This window comes from Saimiri boliviensis, chromosome 21, assembly GCF_048565385.1.
Source record: "Saimiri boliviensis isolate mSaiBol1 chromosome 21, mSaiBol1.pri, whole genome shotgun sequence".
NCBI classification, from domain to species: Eukaryota; Metazoa; Chordata; class Mammalia; order Primates; family Cebidae; genus Saimiri; species Saimiri boliviensis.
In genome coordinates, this window is record NC_133469.1 from 22,298,041 (window position 1) to 22,316,003 (window position 17,963).

General features: G+C 50.4%; 1 protein-coding gene across 3 annotated transcripts in view; it reads left to right on the forward strand.

Annotated features, from left to right (window-relative positions):
- The window catches only part of CECR2 (CECR2 histone acetyl-lysine reader), a 178,427-nt gene extending 164,170 nt beyond the window's left edge, over positions 1 to 14,257 (forward strand). For all 3 annotated transcript variants that reach the window (XM_074391049.1, XM_039462538.2, XM_039462539.2), the window contains 3 exons: positions 1,886 to 3,308; positions 8,391 to 8,502; positions 9,791 to 14,257. In XM_074391049.1, the coding sequence (XP_074247150.1) occupies positions 1,886 to 3,308; positions 8,391 to 8,502; positions 9,791 to 9,796 (1,541 nt within the window). In that variant the 3' untranslated portion in view covers positions 9,797 to 14,257. The remainder of the gene's footprint in view (positions 1 to 1,885; positions 3,309 to 8,390; positions 8,503 to 9,790) is intronic.
- The last annotated feature ends 3,706 nt before the right edge of the window (positions 14,258 to 17,963 follow it).

Genomic DNA, 17,963 nt, shown 5'->3' on the forward strand with positions numbered 1-17,963 from the left:
AGTTCTCTTGGAGGCTGAGGCAGGCAGATGAGGAGGTCAAGAGTTCGAGACCAGCCTGGCCAAGAATGATGAAACCTCCTCTCTACTAAAAATCTAAAAGTTAGCTGTGTGCAGTGGTGTGCGCCTGTGATCCCAGCTACTCGGGAGGCTGACGCAGGAGAATCTCTTGAACCTGGGAGGCAGAGGTTGCAGTGAGCCAAGATTGCACCACTGCACTCCAGCCTGGGCAACAGATCAAGACTCCGTTTCAAAATAAAACAAAAAGGGATAATAGATCTTTTTATCTTTTTGTGTTTCTCAGACCTGTAATCCCAACTACTTGGGAGTCTGAGGTGGAAGGATTGCTTGAACCCTGGAGTTCAAGGTTTCAGTGAGACGTGATCGCACCACTGCACTCCAGCCTGGGCAACAAAGTTGAAACTCTGACTCTTTAAAAAAAAAAAAAAAAGAAAAAAAATAGGGAAAACATTTCAGTGTTTCCTTTCTGGAAAGACCTACTTTGGTAACACCAGCTCTAGCAGCATTTTCTAATACTGGTTTCAAATGATTTCTGGAATTCAGAGCTTTACAAGAATCTTGTTTAGTTAAGTCTTGGATAAGTCTAGTTGCTAAGTTTAATGTTGACTGAATAATGGTTTTTCAGTTTCATTGTGTAATTTGTACCATGACTTTTAAGGCCAGCCTCAGGTAGCCTGAGCTATCGTAATAGCTCTTTAAAACTCGTTAAGAGTCTTTAACCTTGTTCTTCAGATCTGTGACCAGGATTGTAATTTGATCACACGTGGACAACTGCTGTCCTCTTAGAAAGATTATAAATAGATTATTTCGGCCGGGCAGTGGCTCACCCCTGTAATCTCAGCACTTTGGGAGGCCAGGGCGGGCAGACCACCTGAGGCTGATCTGACTTGGAGACCAGCCTGGCCAACATGGTGAAACCTCATCTCTACTAAAAATACAAAAAGGAGCTGGATGTGGTGGCGCATGCCTGTAATCCCAGCTACTTGGGAGGCTGAGGCAGGAGAATCTCTTGAACCCAGGAGGTGGTGGTTGCAGTGAGCCGACATCATCCCACTGCAACCCCAGCCTGGGCATCAGAGCAAGACACTGCCTCAAAAAAAAAAAAAAAAAAAAAATTTATATAGATACATACACATACTTACACACTATTGTACATGGTCTTAGTTAAGGCCATATTTGTGGGCTGAATAGTAAGGTAGAGAAGTCTGAAGATGTCACCAGGCGTAGGGGTCTAATAAACTAATTTGATTGGGCTTATCTATAGAATGTTAAAGATGCTTTTTGAGTTTTACTTAGTAGGCATCTTCAAGACATGCAGACGAAATGAATGTACTGACTCACCAGTGGTCGAGTCTGTGTGCGCCTGGAATCAGAGGACAGTGAGAGGGAGAAGTCCCTCCTCCTGTGGATCTTGTCTTCCCATGGGGCAGAAATCAGGGATTTGGCCTCCCCGCGTGCCAAGCATGCCCTGGGCTTTCTCGCTGTATGGAATTTTAAAGCTTCCCAGCGTGGCCAGCGATTCTGATGCCAGCCATCCCCTCGATGTGTTTCACGTGCGCCTGCCTGGAGTCCACGAGCCACAAGCCCTCTCTCGGCCTCTTACTAACTAGACAGCCCAGTTTAGGGAGGCACGGACGTTTCCATTCTCCGGCACACTCTAAGCGTGGCTCTGGAGGTGCGAGGTTTTACCTTTGTGTCCATGGGAGGGGTGAAAGGAAGTGTATCTTGACTCCTTTCAAGGACTCAAGTAACTTTCCAGCGGAGGCTTGAATCACCGCACATCCACCTCAGTCTGACTGTGTCATGTTCATTACATTTATATTGCCATTTCAGCTACTGAATTATTTTTTCTTTTTTTTTTTTGCAGCAGAGCCGTTGCCTGGCCTTGAAGAGAAGCCAGCAAGTGTTGGTACTTCAGAGGCGGTATACCTCAAACAACTACCTCACCCCACGCCTCCCCTACAGACTGACTGCACCAGGCAGAGCTCACCCCAAGAAAGGCGGGAAACATCGGGCCCGGAGCTCAAAACCAACTCCTCCGAATCCGCAGACAACTGTAAAGCAGCCAAGGGCAAGAATCCCTGGCCCTCGGATAGCAGCTACCCCAGCCCAGCCGCCCAAGGGTGCATGGGAGACCTCACCGCAGTGGCAGACAGGGGCACTCTACCTGAAAACGGAGTCATCGGGGAAGCATCTCCCTGCGGATCGGAGGGGAAGGGCCTTGGTAGTAGTGGTTCCGAAAAGCCGCTGTGCCCCAGAGGCAGAACGTTGCAGGAAACCATGCCATGCCCAGGACAGAACGCAGCGACACCGCCCAGCACAGACCCCGGCTTGATGGGAGGCCCTGTCAGCCAGTTCTCTCCGCTGTACATGCCTGGGCTGGAGTACCCAAATTCAGCTACTCATTACCACATCGGTCCCAGCCTGCAGGGCGTGGGCCCCATGATGGGAGGGAAGTCCTCAGCACCCCATCCCCAGCATTTCCCCCCGAGGGGCTTTCAGTCCAGCCACCCACATTCTGGAGGCTTTCCCCGGTACCGCCCCCCACAAGGAATGAGGTATCCCTACCACCCACCACCGCAGCCTTCTTACCACCACTATCAGCGGACTCCTTACTATCCGTGTCCACAGGGCTTTTCGGACTGGCAGAGACCTCTCCATCCCCAGGGAAGCCCGAGCGGACCCCCCGCCAGCCAGCCTCCCCCCCCGCGGTCTCTCTTCTCAGACAAGAATGCCATGGCCAGTCTGCCAGGCTGTGAGACACTGAATGCCGCCTTAACCTCTCCAGCCCACATGGATCCCGTGGCTGCTAAAGTCCCGAATGACGGGCAGAATCCTGGTCTGGAGGAAGAGAAGCTGGATGAATCTGTGGAGAGGCCGGAGAGTCCCAAAGAATTCTTAGACCTGGACAACCACAACGCAGCCACCAAGCGGCAGGGCGCGTTAGCAGGCGGCGAGTATCTGTACGGAGCGCCCCCGCCGGCGCTGAGTGCGGGAATGGGCTTCGCTTCGTCTGCGTTTCCCAACCACGGCGTGATGCTGCAGGCGGGGCCTCCCTATCCGCCCCAGCGGCCGGCCGGTCACTTTCAGCCCAGGCCTTACTCTTCCCCGATGGCTGCTCACCCACCTCACCACCCAGGGGCCCCCCAGCCCAACGGGCTCTCTCAGGAGGGCCCCGTGTATCGCTGCCAGGAAGAGGGCCTGGGTCACTTTCAAGCTGTGATGATGGAACAAATTGGCACTAGAAGTGGAATCAGGGGACCTTTCCAGGAAATGTACAGACCATCAGGGTAAGATTGCATGCGGGCCGTTCCCTGCAGAGAAAGAACAGATGGTGGTGGGTTTTATTTCTTTTATTTTTTTATTTTTATTTTTTAAGGCGGAGTTTCGCTCTTGTTACCCAGGCTGGAGTGCGATGGCGCGATCTCGGCTCACCGCAACCTCCGCCTCCTGGGTTCAGGCAATTCTCCTGCCTCAGCCTCCTGAGTAGCTGGGATTACAGGCACGTGCCACCATGTCCAGCTGACTTTTTTGTATTTTTAGTAGAGACGGGGTTTCACCATGTTGACCAGGATGGTCTCGATCTCTCGACCTCGTGATCCACCCGCCTCAGCCTCCCAAAGGGCTGGGATTATAGGCGTGAGCCACCGCGCCCGGCCTGTTTTTATTTATTTTTGAGACAGAGTCTCGCTGTGTCACCCAGGCTGGAGTGCAGTGGTGGCTCACTGCAGCATCGACCTCCCAGGCTGAAGGGTCCTCCAGCATCAGCCTTCTTTTTTGTTTTTTGGTTTTTTTTTTTGAGATGGAGTTTCACTCTTGTTGCCCAGGCTGGAGTGCAGTGGCGCGATCTCAGCACACCGCAACCTCTGCCTCCCGGGTTCAAAGAATTCTCCTGCCTCAGCCTCCCAAGTAGCTGGGACTACAGACATGTGCCACCATGCCCAGCTAATTTTTTGTATTTTTAGTAGAGATGGGGTTTCACCATGTTGGCCAGAATAGTCTCGATCTCTTGACCTTGTGATCCACCCACCTTGGCCTCCCAAAGTGCTGGGATTACAGGCGTAAGCCACCGTGTCCAGCCTGCATCAGCCTTCTAAGTAACTGGGACTACAGGCACATGCCACCATGCCCGACTAATTTTTTTTTTTTTTTAGAGGTAGGGTTTCACCATGTTACCCAGGCTGGTCTCGATCTCCTGAGTGCAAGTCGTCCTCCTGCCTCAGCTTCCCAAAATGCTGAGCTGACAGGCGTAAGTCACCACAGCCAGCCTGGATGTTCATTTTAAGCAGAAAAATGGCGTCAGAGATGAAGATAATAGTTAATAATCTGGGAACAAGAAAAGCATGTGAATTATCAGTGTTGCACGCTTGGTAGAAAGATATTAGACGTAGAGCCCAGCTTTATTTTTTCCCCTCATGAAAATGAATTGGCATTTAAATGACTGAGTTAGATTTTGATATTGTAAACTTTTTTTTTTTTTGAGACGCATCTCCCTGGAGTGCAATGGTGTGATCTGGGCTCACTGCAACCTCTGCCTCCCAGGTTCAAGCTATTCTCCAACCTCAGCCTCCCAAGTAGTTGGGATTACAGGTGCCCACCATCGTGCCCAGCTAATTCTTGTATTTTTAGTAGAGACAGGATTTCACCATATTGGTCAGGCTGGCCTCAAACTCCTGACCTCAGGTGATCCACCCGCCTCAGCCTCCCAGAGTGCTGGGATTACAGGTGTGAGCCACCACGCCTGGCCAGCTTTTTAATTTAATTTTATTTTATTGAGATTCAGTCTCATTCTTTGGCCCAGGCTGGAATGCAGTGGTGCGATCTCTGCTCACTGCAGGCTCCACCTCCCAAGTTCAAGCGACTCTCCTGCCTCATCCTCCCAAGTGGCTGGGATCATAGGTGCCCACCACCATGCCCAGCTAATCTTGCTGTAAGCTTAGTAACCACAGTCTGAGAGCTGTAAGCAAGTCTGCGTCAACATTGCTGCCATGTGCAGACGCTCTGACCAAGATTAAAAAAAAAAAAAAGGAAAAAATAGGTTTACCCAGGAGTAAAAAAAAGATCATATGTCATATTAAAGTTTTGTGGCCGGGCGTGGTGGCTCATGCCTGTAATCCAAGCACTTTGGAGGCCAAGGCGGGAGGATCACCTGAAGTCGGGAGTTCAAGACCAGCCTGACCAACATGGTGAAACCCCGTCTTTAAAAAATAAATAGTAATAATAAAATACAAAAATTAGCTGGGTGTGGTGAAGTGCACCTGTAGTCCCAGCTACTCCGGAGGCTGAGGCAGGAGAATTGCTTGAACCTGGGAGGTGGAGGTTGCAGTGAGCCGAGATCGCACCATTGCTCTCCAGCCTGGGCAACAGAGCGAGACTCCGTCTCAAAAGAAGAAAAAAGTTTTACTACGTATCTCTCATTTCTTACTATATCATTGAGTAAGAAAACCAGTTTTGGGCTCGGCGCGGTGGCTGACGCCTGTAATCCTAGCACTTTGGGAGGCCGAGGTGGGTGGATCACCTGAGGTCAGGAGTTCAAGACCAGCCTGGCCATCATGATGAAACCCCATCTTAAAAAAAAAGAAAAGAAAAAAAACCAGTTTTATCCAGAATGAAGTAAGTCTCCATGAGACGACTTTCACGCATGATTGTGCAGTGATGTTTTCAGGATCCAGTTAGGTGATCTGTCATCCAGGAATTTTTGAAATCTGTGTATACCGAAGGTGGTTAGATGGAGTTATTTATATGAAAGTTAAGAAGCATAATTCTGAAACCAGTACCATTCAGCATGAAAACCAGTGTGCCCGGCCGGGCGCGGTGGCTCACGCCTGTCATCCCAGCACTTTGGGAGGCCGAGGCAGGTGGATCACGAGGTCAAGAGATCGAGACCATCCCGGTCAACGTGGTGAAACCCCGTCTCTACTAAAAAATACAAAAATTAGCTGGGCATGGTGGCGCGTGCCTGTAATCCCAGCTACTCAGGAGGCTGAGGCAGAAGAATTGCCTGAACCCAGGAGGCGGAGGCTGCGGTGAGCCGAGATCGCGCCATCGCACTCCAGCCTGGGTAACAAGAGCGAAACTCCGTCTCAAAAAAAAAAAAAAAAACCAGTGTCCCCCTCACTGCCACTCTGTTGCCTTGCTGCTGGACCCTCTCTGTCGTTTTTGGTTATATGTGCTTTATGCGTCTCTAAATACCTGTTTTCTTTTCTTTGCTGTTTTTCCTAAGCTGTTGGAAAGTTAATTGTAACCCTCAACTCCCTCATTACTCTTGAACTCCTGACCTCAGGTGATCTGCATCTTCTAAGAGTGGACATTCCTTGTAGAACCATTTCAAAACGATTACCACACTCAAGGCAAATAACAATATCTAAAAGGTTTTTTCTTTTTTTTTTCCTGAGACGGAGTCTCGCTTTGTCACCAGGCTGGAGTGCAGTGGCACCATCTGCTCACCGCAACCTCCGTCTCCTGTGCTCCTGAGTTTGAGCGATTCTCCTGCCTCAGCCTCCCGAGTAGCTGGGATTACAGGCACGCACCACCATGCCCAGCTAATTTTTTAGTATTTTTAGTAGAGACGGGGTTTCACCATGATGACCAGGATGGTCTCGATCTGTCGACCTCGCGATCCACCGGCCTCGGCCTCCCAAAGTGCTGGGATTACATGCTTGAGCCACCGCGCCCGGCCATTTTAAAATTTTTATTAGAGACAAGGTTTCACCATGATGACCAGGATGGCCTCAGTCTCTGGACCTCGTGATCCGCGTGCCTCGGCCTCCCAAAGTGCTGGGATTACAGGCGTGAGCCCCCGCACCGGGCCTATGGTTGTTTGTATTTCTGTTTCCTCAGTTGTCCCCAGAGTGTCTGTTTTGATTTTTGTGGTGAGGTTTTTTTGTATTTTTTTAGTAGAGACAGGGTTTCACGTGTTGGCCAGGATGTTCTCAATCTCTTGACCTCATGATCCATCTGCCTTGGCCTCCTGAGGTGCTGAGATTATAGGCATGAGCCACCGCGCCGGCCTTTTTTTTTTAAATGGAGTTTTGCTCTTGTCACCCAGGCTGGAGTGCCATGGCATGATCCCGGCTCACCGCAACCTCTCCCTCCCAGGTTCAAGCAATTCTCCCGCCTCAGCCTCCTGAGTAGCTGGGATTACAGGCACACGCCACCACACATGACTCTCGATTTTGTGTTTTTAGTAGAGACGGGGTTTCACCATCTTGGTCAGGCTGGTCTCGAACTCCTGACCTCAGGTGATCTGTCCACTTTGACCTCCCTCCCAAAGTGCTGGATTACAGGCACGTGCCGCCACACTCGGCCCTGGAGTGTCTTTTAAAGCCATTTCTTTGTGGGGTTTTTTTGTTTTTTTTTTTTTTTTTGAGACGGAGTTTCACTCTTGTTACCCAGGCTGGAGTGCAATGGCGCGATCTCAGCTCACCGCAACCTCCGCCTCCTGGGTTCAGGCAATTCTCCTTCCTCAGCCTCCTGAGTAGCTGGGATTACAGGCACGCACCACCATGCCCAGCTAATTTTTTTTTGTATTTTTAGTAGAGACGGGGTTTCACCATGTTGACCAGGATGGTCTCGATCTCTCGACCTCGTGATCCACCCGCCTTGGCCTCCCAAAGTGCTGGGATTACAGGCTTGAGCCACCGCGCCCGGCCATTCTTTGTGTTTTATTTTTATTTATTTATTTATTTTCTGATAAAAGATCCAGTAAAGGCTCATTTGGCTGCTATGTCAGTGCTCTCTCTTAATTCATAGTCATCCTATTTGCTTTGTTTTCCAAACAGTCCAGACCAGTTCTCATGGAGAATGTTCCAGATTCTAGATTTATCACAGTCTCCTTGTGTTTAGATGAAACACTTGCGCCAGCTGTGGTGGCTCATACCTACAATCCCAGCACTTTGGGAGGCTGAGGCAGGAAGATTGCTTAAGCTCAGAAGTTGGAGACCAGCCTGGGCAACGTGGCGAGATTCTGGCTCTACTGAAAATAAGGAGCTTAGCCAGGTCTGGTAGCATACACCTGTAGTTCCGGCTACTCGGGAGGGTGAGGCAGGAGGATCACTGGAGCCTGGAAGATGGAGGCTGTAGGAAACCACGATCCTGCCACTACACTCTGAACAGGGTGGCAGAGCAAGACCCTGTGTCTAAAAGCAAAAAAAAAAAAAACCGATGAAACACTTTGATCAGGAGTATACGTAGGTGGTGTGCCTGCCACGTGTTGCACCAGGTGGTCCAGAGTGTCCAATTGTCCCAGCGTCAACGACTCCAGGCCTGCTCACCTGGGTGGTGAAGGCAGTGCCCTCGGGCTGCAGTGTCCCGTTTCTTTTGTCACTAGTACGTGTTCGGTAATTCTTTGTGGCTTCTCTCTCCGGCTGTAGAATGCAGACGCACCCGGTCCAGTCCCAAGCCTCGTTCCCAAAGACCCCCGCAGCGGCAGCACCGAGGGAGGAGCTGCCGCCCCACAAGCCTCCAGCGCTTCCCCCGGATCAGGTAAGCATCACTCAACTTAGAGCTGCCCTCCTTCCTCCGGGCGGAAGGCCGGAGGTGTGCGGCATCCCTGCTGTCGCGGAAAGGCGTTTGTTTGTTTGTTTGTTTGTTTTTGTTTTTGTTTTTGAGACGGAGTTTCGCTCTCATTACCCAGGCTGGAGTGCAATGGCGCGATCTCAGCTCACCGCAACCTCCGCCTCCTGGGTTCAGGCAATTCTCCTGCCTCAGCCTCCCGAGTAGCTGGGATTACAGGCACACGCCACCATGCCCAGCTAATTTTTTGTATTTTTAGCAGAAACGGGGTTTCACCATGTTGACCAGGACGGTCTCGATCTCTTGACCTCGTGATCCACCCGCCTCGGCCTCCCAAAGTGCTGGGATGACAGGCTTGAGCCACCGCGCCCGGCAGAAAGGCGTTTGAAGGTGTCCTGCGATACAGGAACTTTGCCTGCGGAGTGCTTCCTTGGCACGGGGGACGGAGACACTTCTCGCCTGTCGCTTTTCCCCATCGTTACGTGGAACGCACACCTGTTTGGGGAGTATTGACCCCTTATTTTTTCCCCACCCGTCTGCCAGCATTCCTTCGGTCACGATCCCCTGCCTGTTTAACGCTTCCCACCGTTCTCACCGGTGACAGCCGGGTCGGCACGGTTCAGAGTGCGGCTGCTGTCCCAGGCCCTGCGCCGGCGGCGTGTCCCGTCGTCTGCCCCTTGACCCTCACAGAGCGGTTGTCCTTGGCTGCGTCATGAGCATTTCCCAATGTGCACGTCTTCCTCTGTTAAGCAGCGGGGCCGGGATCGGAACTGGGGGGTCGAGGACTCTCGAGCCTACCCTCTGGAAGGAAACGGTAGCTCATGAAACAGAATCAAGCCGTTTTCCCAGATGAGGAGCATGGATACTCTCTGGCTTACTTGGCGTTGTTTTGTGTTGTCTTGTGTTTTAACAATTAAAACAATTTTTACTTTTGTTTAAAATGTCTTTGTGGCCGGGCGCGGTGGCTCACGCCTGTAATCCCAGCACTTTGGGAGGCCGAGGCGGGCGGATACGAGGTCGAGACTTGATGGAGACCGTCCTGGCCAACATGGTGAAACCCCGTCTCTACTTAGCTGGGCATGGTGGCACGTGCCTGTCATCCCAGCTACTCAGGAGGCTGAGGCAGGAGAATTGCCTGAACCCAGGAGGCGGAGGTTGCGGTGAGCCGAGATCGCGCCACTGCACTCCAGCCTGGTGCCTGGTGACAGAGCGAGACTGTTTCCAAAAGAAAAAAAAAAATTGTCTTTATTTCTTTCAGAGCTAGTCCAAGGAGGAAATGAGCCCCAAGCAATGGAAGCTGCACACGAAGACTTGGAACGCGGAGAACTGGGGAGGGCCCCGCCAGCTCTGCTCCCATCACCTGCTCCACCCCTTCACGTGACCCACCTGTGCCATCCTTGAGCTGGAGCCAGTCATGGGCCCTAAAAGGACACTCCTTAGATGACTGACACACAGCTCGCAAAGGTCCTTGGCCAGGGATCTCTTGCACGGCTGCTGTAGACAGTTAGGCAGAACAAATGGACGTGGAGTTAATGATGACTTTTCCAAATCCTGAGTCACTTTTCAGGGAAAATCACTTTAAACTTGGGGGCGGGGGTATACTCAAGAAAGGAGTGGTGCTTTTAAACTTTGACGAGCAGCTAAACTCAGGTATATATTTGGGGAAGGGACTACTGGTGGTAGTAATGGTTTGGAGCTGGGTCCAGTTTACAGAATTTTCATGTTGCCTTTTAAAATAATTTTTGTTGGTGGTGAATGTATTGTACATAAAAGTGGGAAGGGTGGGTGGGGATGCGGAAGAAATGGGAGTCCTGACTGGTGGGTACACAGCACTGGAGTGATCTTTATCTGTTTACAATCATGTCACACTGAGTACTTCTGGGAGCTGGAGACGAGGGCAGGAAGGGTTTGATCTTGTAATACGTCACTGTGTTCCCTTGCCGGCTGGCCAGCCTTCAGAATAGCTAAAGGCTGGCCTTCCAGTCAGCCTGGAAGGGAACACCTGTCCCCTCGCCATCTGCTGTCTGTCTCCGTTGGACGCAGCGTGCTCTCGGGACTACTGGAAGCTTCAGCCCAGGAGACGGGCTGCTAGCTCACTCTGGTGGCCCAAATCCTGGATGTGAGACAGGGGTGTCCCTTCCTGGTTTTGCCACCAGCCCTACCGAATAGTCGTAAACCAGCATCAGGAATTGGGATGGCTGGCGTGTTTCATGTATTAGAAGATGAGCCATGCCCATCACAGACCTCCCTGTCGGGCCTGTGGTCTAGAAGGCGCCACACACAGCTTTCTGGCACCGATCACATTTTGTGGAAGTGACTACTCAGGTTTGTATATTTTAGTATCAATAAAGAATTGCACAGGTTTGAATAGGAAAAATGTATTCTATAGATTTACAGTTTGAATTTAGGAATATTTCAGTATATATAGTTTTTATTCATTTTAAGTGAATCATAGTAAAATCAGTCATGGTGATTTACAATAGCTATCAAGAAGTTCTTGGAATTATTTGTCGTATCTGTGATAGGAAACCATCGTACAGTATTAAATTACTTTATTACAGTTTTAGGATTGAATTACACTGGATTCTCCCTCGTTAGCATTCTGTATTTGATTTTAGCTGAGAGGTCACCAAAGTTAGGACCCTGTTTTAAATTTTTGAATATCACACGGAAGAAAAACTAAGGAAAATACTGAAATTACAGGTCTTTGTAAAAAATAGCATATTTTTAAGCATGCTTTTGGGATGGTAGTAGAGCCTCTATGAAATGTTAATCTGCCCTAGTTTCTTATAAATTCAGCTGTGGGAGGGGCCAGAAGAGTTTTCCCTCCAATTCCAGGATTCCTAGTGAAACATGGAACGGTCGTGTTTACAGTTTGCTAAACATACGCTGTCCGTGGAAAGGAAACTGATCGGAAACATCCGTGATACAGAGATGAAACCCAAGACACCAGTTCCCGGATGATGGAAGTTTGTACCCGCACGCAAACGCTTAACCTGGTGGTGCTGCATAGGGCTCAGGCAGATTTGAGAGTTGAATAGGGAACACAGATGCCTCTTAGAGATAATGCACAAAAATACGGATTTTCTCTCACAGAGGTTTTCCTCTGAAATTTGATGTATTTGCAGCTGGCTTGAGTTTTGAGCCTGTGTTCTCGCTGGCTCTTAATTCTTGTTAGAAACCTATCACTGGCGTAACCCGTTGAGAGTGAAGAAGACCGAAGGTTTGTGGCTGGGTCTGCCCCTTGGGTAGTATCTGCTGACGTGGAGCATTACAGCTTCCGTGTCTGGGTTTGTGCAGAAGCAGGGACAAGGAAAAAGCATTTCGTTTGTTGCTGGTTAGACCTGGCGTAGACATAGAGAATTTGGCCGCCGACAGCCTTTCTCTTTTCCTGGTAATGCTGGTTCAGGTCAGAGGCCTGACTTCTCCCTAACAAGAGCATTGTCACCATGGGCACCTCCCTCCTTCCACCCTCCTGGTCCTTGAGCGGTTGTGCGCGCACTGTCCCAGGTCACCCTGCCTCCTCCCTCTCCCAGTGCCCGCCCAATCACCTGTTGCTGGAGCAGTGCTGTGAACAATACAGGAGGAGTCAGTAAATCCCTTTATCCTTAATCTCCCTTGGTTTTAGGCGGCAGATACCGAGGAAGAGCCATAGGAACTAGAACCACTGTATTAAATGGTGACACTGAACAGGAGCAGCGGCGCGCTCAGCCCTTGTGCATCCCGGGTGGGAGTGTGTCCGGGGCGCGTGCTGAGCTGTTACTGGTCTTGGAATTGCAGAGCTGCTGTGAGCCGTCTGCAGCTGCCACGTTGCAGAAATCCCTCTGGTCCTGAGCCGCTGTGAACCCCTAGTCAACGCAACCACAGGCAGGATCTTTCTCTCGCCTTTTCCTCCTCTAGCACTTCTCTCTCCAAGCGTCTCCAGCAGATGCAAACGCATTTGCCGCCATCTCCGTTAGGAAAAGGCCGGTTATGTGTCATCGTTAGACAGTAGTGTGTAAGGCGTCCTGAAACGGTTTGCTCTCAAGCTAGAAGGACATTTCACGCTGTGGATCACTGTCAACCTTGTCAGTGGGCCAGCTCTCAGTGGTCCCCAGGAGGGCAGGGATGGCTGAGATCCATGGAGAATTGGAAATGCCATCACACCTCTTTAACACTCATGGCTCGCTTTTATTAGAGTTGTTAATGAGTTAGAAACGTGTTTCCCCAAGACCCAAGAGAAAGAAAAGGTGAGCTGCTTGGGAGGATTCTGGCTTTCTTTTCCCCTCAGAATGAAAAAGTAATTTTTAATTCAGCTACTGTTTCCCTTCATTTAAAAGGTGGTAGGAGCGGCCAGGGGCGGTGGTGCACACCTGTAATCCCAGCTTTTTGGGAGGCTGAGGTGGGCGGATCACAAGGCCAGGAGATCAAAACCATCCTGGCTAACATGGTGAAACCCCATCTCTACTAAAAATACAAAAAGCCGAGTGTGGGCCGGGCGCGGTGGCTCACACCTGTAATCCCAGCACTTTGGGAGGCCGAGGCGGGTGGATCACGAGGTCAAGAGATTGAGACCATCCTGGTCAACGTGGTGAAACCCCATCTCTAGTAGAAACACAAAAAAGTAGCTGGGCATGGTGGCACGTGCCTGTAGTCCCAGCTGCTCAGGAGGCTGACGCAGGAGAATTGCCTGAACCCAGGAGGTGGAGGTTGCAGTGAGCAGAAATCAGGGCGACAGAGTGAGACTCCATCTCAAAAAAAAAAAAAGTAGCAGGAGCTATTGGCTAAAACTTATTAGAGGGGATGAATGTGGAGAATAAAGTAAGAGCAAACCCTGCAGGCTTCTTGCTAATGTGACTTTCCCTCCCACCTCTCTGTCTCTCCATCCCGTGCCCTCATCAGGTTGGTTTAGTAGTTGATGCTTGTACACGCGAGCTGCTAACAGTTTGTCTCGTCAGTGAGCCCAGGATAGGTGCCCAGAAGGCGAAGCCTCATCAGGCTCCCTTCATCGGCCTTAATGAAGACCCTGAGACCTGCAGCCCAGCCCCTCAGTTCAGTCAAGGCTCAGCTTTAAACGTCGATTTGCTCTAGCTTCTTCCCCGAAAGTGCTGCTTGTCACTGAGCGTTTGGTGTTAACATCCCATGGCATTTATCTGCTGTGTCGTTATTAACTATTATTTTTGTTAATTCCTACAGCTGGCAAAAGGCCCACAAATCCCAGTGTTGCTGTCACCAAAGCTGTCAGAAACAAGCTTACAATCCATACCTCTTGGTTTGATTTTTTTCTTTTTTTTTTTTTTAAAGATGGGGTTTCACTCTGATGGCCAGGCTGGTCTTGAACTCCTGACCTCAGGTGATCCACCCACCTCGGCCTCCCAAACTGCTATGATTACAGGCCTGAGCCACCGCACCTGACCTTTTTTTTTTTTTTGAGACGGAGTTTCACTCTTGTTACCCAGGCTGGAATGCAATGGCGCGATCTCCGCTCACTGCAACCTCCGCCTCCTGGGTTCAGGCAATTCTCCTGCCTCAGCCTCCTGAGTAGCTGGCATTACAGGCACGCGCCACCACGCCCAGCTAAATTTTTATCTTTTTAGTAGAGACGGGGTTTCACCATGTTGACCAGGATGATCTCGATCTCTTGACCTCGTGATCCACCTGCCTCGGCCTCCCAAAGTGCTGGGATTAACAGGCGTGAGCCACCGCGCCCGGCCCTTTTTTTTTTTTTTTTTTTTTTTTTTTTTTTTTTTTTTTTAATGAAAATTCAGCCTTGCGCAGTGGCTCACGCCTGTAATCCTAGCACTTTAGGAGGCTGAGGCGGGCGGATCATCTGAGGTCAGGAGTTCGAGACCATCCTGACCAGTATGGTGAAACCCCATCTTTAAAAAAAAAAAAAAATTTTTTTTTTTTTTTTTTTTTTTTTTTTTTGAGACGGAGTTTCACTCTTGTTACCCAGGCTGGAGTACAATGGCGCGATCTCAGCTCACCGCAACCTCCACCTCCTGGGTTCAGGCAATTCTCCTGCCTCAGCCTCCTGAGTAGCTGGGATTACAGGCACGTGCCACCATGCCCAGCTAATTTTTTGTATTTTTTAGTAGAGACGGGGTTTCACCGTGTTGACCAGGATGGTCTCGATCTCTTGACCTTGTGATCCACCCGCCTCGGCCTCCCAAAGTGCTGGGATTACAGGCTTGAGCCACTGTGCCCGGCCTAAAAAAAATTTTTTTTAAAGTTCAAACTATAAATATGACACTGTTCTTAAGACCTAATTTGAAATTTCACAGGAAGGCTTAATCCTACAGTCACAAGGTAAGGACAGTTCCATAGTGTCAGAACCCCGACACGCTGCCAGAGACCCTCAGTTTTCGTAGAAATGATGACAGAAGGTTCTCCGGCATTGCTGCCCTTCTGAGTTCACCCTCCGTAGAATCTTCCTGGACCCCCCACTGCAGAAATCGGTTGTGTGTGTGAGTGAGCCATGCGCTGCTCAGTGCCGGGGTTGCAGGGGTGTGGTGTCTCCACAGAGAACTCCAGATGGTAGCTTCGGTAACGACACCATGTCCGGAGCATGCAGAGACTTAGTTGTGAGCTCACATCACTGCGTAGGTGGGACTCTGCCGGTAGCTGTAGGGAGCCGAGCCTCGCGCTTCTCTTGGATAGCAGCGTTTGGGGGAGCGGTGCTGCTTCCCGTTTTTCAAGTCAGGGACACAAGCTCTGCCTGCAGGTTGGGTCTTGACGCTGCTCTGTGCTAGACGGTCATGTGGAGGGACTGTTCTGGGCTTGGGTTAGGGTTTGTTTTTTTTTTTTGGTTTTGTTTTTTAACCTGTACACGTCAAGGAAAGGGTCGACCTTTTTATAACTGGTTTCTCCCTCTTGCCCAGTGCAAGAGGACTGTCTGAAGCCCCACATAGAAACGCCCGATGAGCGGCTGATTGTCCTGTATGTGTTTCTGAAAAGGGGTGGGTGGGGTGGGAACAGGGGTATGGATATTGCATAAGTTATTGAAATGCCGACCCCCAGTCAGGAAACATGCGACGCCTCCCCTCCCCTCCCCGGGGCTCAGGCACCTCGCTCCTGCCTGGCACACAGCTCCTGGGGCCCAGTGTCTGGAGCCTCTGCTCCTGCTGCAAAAGCCAGAGCCGTGTGAACCTTCTGGCCAGTACTGGAAAGGGGAATGCTATTTATTTTTATATTGTGTATATTTTGTCGTGGTCTGCTGATTTCCCTGTTTCACTGAGAGCGACACTTACCTCAATAACTAGTTCAATATTGTGTGTTGGATAATTTTTTTAAAAGAACTTTTTAAAAAGCTTTTTGATCCTTGGCGGTCTGTAGATTTATTTCCATATGAACTGGTTATTTTGTATAAAGTACGTTCTTAAAATAGCGAGGCTGCTGTGTGCGTGTGGTGTGTCCGTTCACATGTCATTTTCACAGCAGGCCAAACCCAGACTGCCATCAGGACAAGGCTGCCAGTGAAAACGCCATCCCGCATGTCCATTCTCGGGCATCAAGAATCCATGGAGGCGGGGACACGGGTCCGGGCTACGTGACAAAGGAATGTGGTCCCAGAGAACTTCCAGACAGTTATATACCGACTGGCAGTTCTAAACCATGTCAGGGATAAAACAGCCCTCACAGCTGGTCCTGGCCAACCCAGCCTGGCGCTTGGCATCTCAGTGGTAAAGGTGGCTGCTTCCAGAGGGTTGCTACGCCTCAGGTGAAGGACGACTCTCTGTCCAGACTTTAGGCTGCCTGGGGTGGGAAAATAGGACCCCATGAGGCAGTGGGGGCAGCTCCGGCCTGGAGCCTGCTGTGCGCCCACGTGGCCAGCAGTGGGACCTCCGGTCTAAGCAAGAAGGCGACTTTATACCTGCCACGGTCATTTTGTTTCCTGTCCAGTTACTGGGAGAAAAGATTGAAAAGTAGCCACGCCAGGCGTGGTGGCTCAAGCCTGTAATCCCAGCACTTTGGGAGGCTGAGGCGGGTGGATCACGAGGGCAAGAGATCGAGACCATCCTGGTCAACATGGTGAAACCCCGTCTCTACTAAAAAAATACAAAAAATGAGCTGGGCATGGTGGCACGTGCCTGTAATCCCAGCTACTCAGGAGGCTGAGGCAGGAGAATTGCCTGAACCCAGGAGGCGGAGGTTGCGGTGAGCCGAGATTGCGCCATTGCACTCCAGCCTGGGTAACAAGAGTGAAACTCCGTCTCAAAAAAAAAAAAAAAAAGCCGGGCGCGGTGGCTCAAGCCTGTAATCCCAGCACTTTGGGAGGCCGAGGCAGGTGGATCACGAGGTCAAGAGATCGAGACCATCCTGGTCAACATGGTGAAACCCCGTCTCTACTAAAAATACTAAAAAATTAGCTGGGCGTGGTGGCGCGTGCCTGTAATCCCAGCTACTCAGGAGGCTGAGGCAGGAGAATTGCCTGAACCCAGGAGGTGGAGGTTGCGGTGAGCCGAGATCGCGCCATTGCACTCCAGCCTGGGTAACAAGAGCGAAACTCCGTCTCAAAAAAAAAAAAAAAAAGAAAAGAAAAGTAGCCACATTCTTAGAAATCAGCAATAGTCTTAAGACGGCCGGGCGCGGTGGCTCAAGCCTGTAATCCCAGCACTTTGGGAGGCCGAGGCGGGTGGATCACGAGGTCAAGAGATCGAGACCATCCTGGTCAACATGGTGAAACCCCGTCTCTACTAAAAATACAAAAAAACTAGCTGGGCATGGTGGCGTGTGCCTGTAATCCCAGCTACTCAGGAGGCTGAGGCAGGAGAATTGCCTGAGCCCAGGAGGCGGAGGTTGCGGTGAGCCGAGATTGCGCCATTGCACTCCAGCCTGGGTAACAAGAGCGAAACTCTGTCTCAAAAAAAAAAAAAAAAGGTGGGCTAAGCTGTGACGTTTGGTGAGTTAGGTGGATTCAGCGCATTTTCAGCTGACGGCGTTTGCAACTCCTGAGTTTCGCCCGAGGTAACCCCATTGGAAGCGGAGAAGCATCCGTAATTGTCCGTGTAAGTAATTCTCATTCCACAAAAATTTAGCCGCAAATAGTACTCAGTTCCAAACCACGCTGAGGGCTGTCCCTTCGTTCGCAGGGATCTGTCTGCTCTCATGTTAACCTCCAGTTTCCTGTCTGACTGTCCCCACTGATACTCTGTTACTATTGGCTGACACATTTTTGAGACTTTATCCTGTTACTGTTTGAAAAACTGTTCAGTTCAATTATTCTCCCATGAAAAGCGTTTCTCGGATCAAACATGTTAAGTCAATCATCCTCTCTAGCTTAGCGGTTACATTTCAGTATCGTTTCTGAAACAAAGCAAAAATCAACTTTAAAGTGAAAAATCAGGCCAGGCACGGTGGCTCACTTGATGTCAGGAGCTTGGGACCAGCCTGGCCAACATGGTGAAACCCTGTCTCTACTAAAAATACAAAAATTAGCTGGGCATGACGGC